At 41.3% G+C, this 7,815-nt stretch overlaps 1 protein-coding gene across 2 annotated transcripts in view; it reads left to right on the plus strand.

Annotated features, from left to right (window-relative positions):
* F9 (coagulation factor IX) overlaps positions 1-6,983 on the plus strand; it is a 28,828-nt gene extending 21,845 nt beyond the window's left edge. For both annotated transcript variants that reach the window (XM_052747335.1, XM_052747339.1), the window contains 2 exons: positions 5,976-6,090; positions 6,436-6,983. In XM_052747335.1, coding sequence (XP_052603295.1) covers positions 5,976-6,090; positions 6,436-6,983 — 663 coding nt within the window. The remainder of the gene's footprint in view (positions 1-5,975; positions 6,091-6,435) is intronic.
* The last annotated feature ends 832 nt before the right edge of the window (positions 6,984-7,815 follow it).

The following is a 7,815-nucleotide window of genomic DNA, read 5'->3' on the forward strand; positions in this document are numbered from 1 at the left end:
TGAGAAACTGAATCAGCTATATAGGAAAGAATAAAAGCTTTGGAACGAGAGGGAGGGAAAGGCAAACTGTAATGCCTATATTACTAGATCACTTTCATCAACAACTCCAAAGTAGAGGTTTGAGGAAACCACACAGTGCCTGTCTAGAGCTTTCGTTTTTCTCCCACAGTCGTGCCTAATCCAACAGCTCTGCGCATGTGCACACCTTTTCTGCTTTCTGCTAAGGTCTGTGTAACCCTGTATAAGAAATACCTGATCTTTTTCAAAGATGTATTTTTATCTTATTTTTGTAGTTTTGGCATAAATATCCTCCTTAAACATCTTTATTTTCCCCCTTCTCGGCTATCCTCAGCTTGGTCCCCAAGCTGTCATTGAAGCAACCTGAGCTCTTTGCTTATGCTGCTGTCTGCACAGATCTACTCCTTCAACTAGGTTACAACCCCATGACAGACAGCAAACTTAAAATATTAATGAGCCAGAGATGTTTTCTTTTATGTGCCGGCCATAATTCTACAGAAATGTTTTACTTATCTATGTGTGATAGTGCACGTCTTTAATCCCAGCACCTGGGTGGAACAGGCAGTGGATCTTTGATTTCAAGGCCAGCATGTTCATCACAGTAAGTTTCAGGACAGCCAGGGCTACATAGTGAGACCCTATCTCAAAAACAAAACAAGAGTTGGGCAGTGGTGGCTCACTCCTTTAATCCCAGCACTCAGGAGGCAGAGGTAAGCAGATCTCTCTGAGTTTGAGGCCAGCCTGATCTACAGAGCTAGTTCTAGGACAGCCAGTCTATCAAAGAAACCCTGTCTCAAAAAGACAAAAAAAAAGAAAGAAAGAGAGAGAGAAAGAAAGAAAGAAAGAAAGAAAGAAAGAAAGAAAGAAAGAAAGAAAAAAGAAAAAGAAAAAAGACATCTTACTTGAAAAAGACAACCTTGTATTATTATTCCTAGCTCAGATGATAAAATTACAATTAGGAGAAAAAAAGAAAGTAACACATGCAATCTCACCTACATCTATAAAGCTAGTTTGGACAGACCATTTGTACTATTAACCTGCAGTATTGTTTAATGAAGTACATATCAATGGCCATTGTATTTAATGGTTGTAATTAAACCAAAGTGAGTATTCCTTGTGTGCTCAACAAAATAACCTACTGCCATGAATTTGGTTAGCAACATCTGTGGTACATCACGTACCTTGCTTAGTATAATAGAAAATATGGAATAAATGGTGTTATTAAAAAGCTATTAAAAAGTGAGAATAAGAGCTTTAGTGAACTCATGGGGAAAGGCTAGGCTGGAGTTAAAAGTTAAAGAGAACAATGAGACAACAGCTATTGTCATGGGCTGCCATTGCCATGAAGAGCAGAAATACAGATTGAATGTATTTTGTCATTGTATTTAGGTATGTTGGAGATGGGGGCTGTTAGAAGAAAGCTCCTACTAGACTGTGACCATGAAAATAATTGACAGATCAGAATTCAGATGCCTTGCTCAGAACATATGCTTTCCTATTTTTCCCCTTCATTCTCTGAAGTCTTACAAGAACTTGTCCTTGGCCAAGCAGACAGCTCATCTTCCAAGTAGCTAATATTTAGATAGCTATGATCCTGAGATGGCCAAGCAAACATTCCAAACCATGCATTTGTAATATTTTAATTGTAAATATATCTTAGTCCTTTTTTTCTTGGCAAAGGTGTTTACTAAAGTTTCTAATACCAATTAGGGATTGGCTAAGAATGCTCTTCAGACTTAAAAGGACACAACCATATTTCTCAGTCATCCACTGGAAAGCAGTAGAATCTCCAGGCATCAATCCTTTGGCAGAGTCATATAAAATATTTATTATAGTCTATGTGCCCAGGGGCTATGGATATCTTTCAGGTTGACCTCTCTAAGCTGAGAGGTGTTCACTAATTCTATAATAGTACCTAAAAGAGAAACAGCATTCCATTGTGGCATGTTAACTTTACTTCCAGAGAAAGAAGTGTTGGATTGTAATATTCAGGACCAGCATAGAACCATGTTACCCAAATTTACGTGATGGTAAAATCATTTGATATCAAGATCAGCCACCTCATCTTTTGAACAGTACATTTGTACAGTGCTCTATACTGAGAAGGGTCTCATATCAAAGGCTTAAGCATTTTGTATTTGTGTTCCATAACTGAAGTCTAATGAGACAATAGAACAAGTGCTGAGGACCTGGAAACTTGGATGATTGTAGTCACATCTTTTACCTCCTACCCATAATGCCTCATAGAACCTAACTCTCCCCACACTTGCCCAGTGACCACTACCATCCCCCAACCAATGGTACTCAGGCAAACTTCTCATCATTCAACCCAAATGCCATTGCTACACTCTTCCTGGCAGGGTTAACACAGGCAGAGTATGTCAAGTGCACATACTCTATACCATTTGGGGAAAGGTGCATAATCATATAGCATCTCTGGACCCAGAATATGCTTCTGCCAGCACACTCAGATAAGGAAAAGGGCTTCCGGGTCCCGTACACATTCTGACATGGAAGTGCATTTGTTTGGGAACCACCTCTCTCCCTTGATGGCTGTGGTAGTCTATCAAGGGAAGACTAACATACCCTCCCCTGTTAGGAATGGTATGAGGAGTGTGGGGATCATCTGGAACTAGCAGACAGTGGGATATCAAGTGTGCTAAACTGCAGACTACAGGCCCTGGGCACCTGTGAAGGCTTGCAGTCAACCAGCAAATATCCCCATGCCGGAAGGAGTATAGCACTAAATAAGTTTTAAATGATGGGCTATAAAAGCTACCCTAGAAGAAAAAGGAATGTTTCTATTTCAGTATCTTCAACAACAATTTTATCCTGACTTTAGAACAAGGGGACTCAGATTTGTGTTTCCCATTGGCCCTTCCAAAGTATATTCCCAACATGAGTGAACATTTTTTAAGCATAACAGTACTTTAATTTCTTAGCATGTTCTTTTTTTTCTTATTATTATTATTATTATTAGATTTCTATTCATTTTACATACCAACCACAGATTGCCCCATCCTCCCTCATCCTGCCCCCAGCTTTCTCCCCCAACCCACCCCCCATTCCATCCCCTCCAAGGCAAATTCCCCTATGGGGAGTCAGCAGAGCCTGGTGCATTCAGTTGAGGCAGGTCCAAGCTGCTCCTCCCTGCACCAAGGCTGTGCAAAGTGACTCACCATAGGCACTGGGCACCAAAAAGCCAGCTCATGCACCAGGGATGGGTCCCAATCCCACTGCCTGCCTGGAGTTCCCCTAAACAGTTCAAGCTAAACAACCGTGTTGCTTATCCAGAGGGCCTAGTCCCAGAACCATGGGGGCTCCTCAGCTATTGGTCCACAGTTCATGTGTTTCCACTAGTTTAGCTAGTTGTCTCTGTACTTTTTCCCATCATGATCTCAATGTCCCTTGCTCACAGAATCCCTCCTCTCTCATCGATTGAACTCCTGGAGTTCGGCCTGACACCCGGCCGTGGATCTCTGCCATCTGCTTCCATCAGTCACTGGATGAGGGCTCTATGGTGACAGTTAGGGTATTCAGCCATCTGATCACCAGAGTAGGCCAGTTTAGGCACCCTCTCGACTATTGCTAGTAGTCTATGGTGGAGTCCTCCTTATGGATTCCTGGGAACTTCCCTATCACTCTGCTTCTCTCTATTCCCATGATGTCTTCATTTATCATGGTATCTCTTTCCTTGTTCTCCCACTCTGTTCCTGTTCCAGTTTGAACCTCCCACTCCCCTAAGCTCTCATCCCCTGTCCCTTGCCCTCCATTAACCCCCCTCCCAGTTTGCTCATGTAGATCTTATCCATTTCTCCATCATTGGGCAATCCATGCGTCCTTCCTAGGGTCCTACTTACTAGCTAGCCTCCCTGGAGCTGTGGGTTGCAGTCTGGTTACCCTTTGCTTTACATCTAGAATCACTGATGAGTGAGTACATACCATGTTTGTCCTTCTGAGTTACCTCACTCAGGATGATATTTTCTAGTTCCATCCATTTGGCTGCAATCCTCATGACGTCATTGTTTTTCTCTGCTGAGTAGTACTCCATTGTGTATATGTGCCACATTTTTAAACCACAAAGATTACCAAGCCATGAGAATCCAGATTCACTAGGTATGTAACAGTTTTCAAAGGTAACTGTAAGAACTGTAAGAATATTCCACTTTCTTCAGTCCTACCCACAAAATATTCTCATTAAGTCTCTATGAGCCCCCAAATCTGTTTTTACCAGAAACCGAGATTTTTCTACCACATTTGGTTCTCAGACCACCTCTGAAGAGATTCTGAATGCTCAGAAACATAAACACTAGGGCCAGGCAGACTGGGGGGGAGGGGTGAGACACATATGCCACAGGTCACATGTGGAGATCAAAGAACAACTTGCAGGAATCAGTTCTTTCTTTCTATCATGTGGGTCCCAGGGATTGAACGAAGGTCATTAGGCTTGGTGGCAAGTACTTTTAGCTACTGTGCCATCTCAGTAGCATGAGTGGTTACGTATCTTTAAACCTTAGTTTGTTCATTGAGAATGGATAGAGCAATATTCCATAATGTATTGTGTCTTGAGTTACAAACATGTATAAACAATACAGTCATTAGCCCCAAATAAATGCACTCAATAAATGTATAAAATTAGGAAGATTGTTAAATCTGGGTGGTAGACATGCTGGTGTTTATTATATCATTATTATGTTTTTCTGTATTTTTGCAATTTTTCAAAATATAAAACAATAGCTAAAAAGAGCCAGAGAGCCTGAGAGTGGGAAAGAGGGTGAAAGGACTGTAATAACTGGATGAGCCCATCAGGACCTTAGATACAAAGCCAGTGCTTCAGTGTCCAGGACTCAGCAGGTGGCCAGTAAGTTCAATTCAGGCCCAGAACAAGTCCTTCAAAAGGACCATCTCTACCTCACATGCAAGGGACCAACATCCCTCTTTGTCACGTTTAGGAACAGTTTTAGCTGAAGGGCTACTTATGGCTTAGGCAAAGGGCATCAGTTTACAGAGGCTAGTGGGCTCCTGCAAAGTTTACTGAATGCTGAGTGCGCCCTCTAGTGTCCACGTTTCTCAGCTTTATCCTTGAAAATGTGGATCAAGAAGGCCTTTGCTTACATTGGAACTGAAATTCTCTAAGTTGATTTAGATGTTGATTGGGTAAAAAACATTGATGGTCCTCTTTGATTATGATGTGAATATGGACAAGAGAGAATGGATTAGCCTCTTATGTGCTAATGTCCATGTTTAATGCAAAACTCCAGGCACTTCTGTCCACATTGTCTAAAAATCAAGTACAGCAAAGCAGACAGTTTAGAACAAGGACAGCCTACATAGCAAGCTGGCTATGATTAGGGGAAATGGAAGGAATGTGCAAGTCCTGCAGGTGATCAGCACATAGGTGACTAGTAAACACAGACCCTGTGGATTCCTTAGGCCTCATTTCATAATATTCTCATTTGGGAGGCTTGAAACAACTCCTGAGAAAACTAGTCATTTTTCTCTTTCAAGTGACCTATAGAAAAGAGATGTCCTCATACAAGGCAAGAGACTCAATAGTAATTTAATTATTCATCCTGGAGAGTTAGTATTTCACCCCATATTCACTGTATCTCCTTGAAAAACTTGTGCCAGCAGACTCTAGATAACATGGGAAAAGGAACTCAAGGACCCCACATCACACACAAAAAACCCACTCCTCAGATTTGCCTCACTTGGAGCACTATCCCTACCATACTATCTCTCATTCTGCATTTGCTTCAAGATCATTATAGAAACAGCACTTTGGTTTGTGCTCCAGAAACACTAATTCATCTGCAGAGCTGACACTTTCCAGAAATCCTCCATTTCTGCCAGCACCTAGAAGTCAAGTTTTACCTACTCCCACAAACAGCATATGTATTCATTTTTCTCTGGATCAAATATTGTATGCAGTGAGATTCTTAATTTTATTTCCACAGGTCATTTTAAATGGTGAAATTGAGGCGTTCTGTGGCGGTGCCATCATTAATGAAAAATGGGTTGTAACTGCTGCCCACTGTCTCAAACCTGGTGATAAAATTGAGGTTGTTGCAGGTAAGTAAACAAAATAGATAATAATTGGCAACATCAGTGTATGATGGACATATGTATTGTACAAAGGTCCAATAAGATTGTTACGAAATAAATTGGGCTAATGGTAGAGGGGCTATAATTTCAAATTCTAACTTATTCCAGCTTCCAAGCCCCAGAATTCTTTTTGTGAACCCATAAAGCACTCTCAGCATGGTACAATTATTTTTTGATGCATCAATTTCCCCACCCACTATATTAGATCATTGAGAGTTGGTTGCTAGTGATCAGTGAACCCAAGCAGACTGTAGACCCATAGGAAATGTGTTTATGCAAAAGACAATAAATTACAAGATTTGTTTTCAACAGGTGAATATAACATTGATGAAAAGGAAGACACCGAGCAAAGGCGAAATGTGATTCGAACTATTCCTCATCACCACTACAACGCAACCATTAATAAGTACAGCCATGACATTGCCTTGCTGGAGCTGGATAAACCTTTAATACTAAACAGCTATGTAACCCCTATCTGCGTTGCCAATAGGGAATATACAAACATCTTCCTCAAGTTTGGGTCTGGCTATGTAAGTGGCTGGGGGAAAGTCTTCAACAAGGGCAGACAGGCTTCCATTCTTCAATACCTTAGAGTTCCACTGGTTGACCGAGCCACGTGCCTTCGGTCCACAACATTCAGTATCTATAACAACATGTTCTGTGCTGGTTACCGTGAGGGAGGCAAAGATTCTTGTGAAGGAGATAGTGGGGGACCCCATGTTACTGAAGTGGAAGGGACCAGTTTCTTAACTGGCATTATTAGCTGGGGTGAAGAGTGTGCAATAAAAGGCAAATATGGAATATATACTAAGGTTTCCCGGTACGTCAACTGGCTTAAGGAAAAAACCAAGCTAACTTAATGAAGAAAACCTGTTTTTGAAGGCTGTTCACTAGGATTGAAAATAGACCAAGCCCTTTACTAACCAGTCATTTCCCACCTCTTGTTAAATTTGAATATATAAGTTTATAAATACTGATTTTTCTCTGTGCAGATGAGGATCCCATCTAGGATCTATATTGTACTAGATCAAGTAGGTTAGCAGATATAATCACTAGAGAACTAGTTTGGGAAGAGATTTTACTGTTTCCATAAGTGCAGCCCTTGGCAAAATTAGAAAGGAAAGTATTCCATGGTACCCATCAGGAAGGATGGTCCTCGACTGTAGTGACTTACCTGGTTCTCCCTTCTTAGCTGCAATCCATGTTTTAGATCTTCCTTGCCTCTCTCAAGTTTATTGGTTTTCTACCAGAATCTTTAGCCCACTTAAGGCCAGAGGCACACAGGAGCCGCTGATAGGTTAAAACTCATCAAAAGCATTACTTCCTCTCCTGTTTTTTTTCCTGAATCCTGTATCTTTTCAAACTCTCAATCCCCAAATCAGTGTTCCCCACCTCACTCCCACTCTTCCATTGGAGGAGGAAGAGGACTCCTTTTAAATGTCATACACATATATACACACCCAGCAAACCCATATTTGCTTTCAGTTTGGTCTCAAACTTACTTTGAATAACATGGGGATAAGGTGCACTACCTACAATCATAAGGGGAATTGCCCCCTCAATGCACCACCCAGGATAGTTCTCTAAGAATGTATAATCAGTGATCATGGAGGCCTGACTAGGGATGGTTCCAAGAAGGCAAACCCACATGTCATTGCAAGTATAAAAACAATGGCATTGATCAAAATGCAT

Source organism: Peromyscus californicus, unplaced genomic scaffold, assembly GCF_007827085.1.
Source record: "Peromyscus californicus insignis strain IS unplaced genomic scaffold, ASM782708v3 Scaffold_10__1_contigs__length_136768540, whole genome shotgun sequence".
NCBI classification, from domain to species: domain Eukaryota; kingdom Metazoa; phylum Chordata; class Mammalia; order Rodentia; family Cricetidae; genus Peromyscus; species Peromyscus californicus.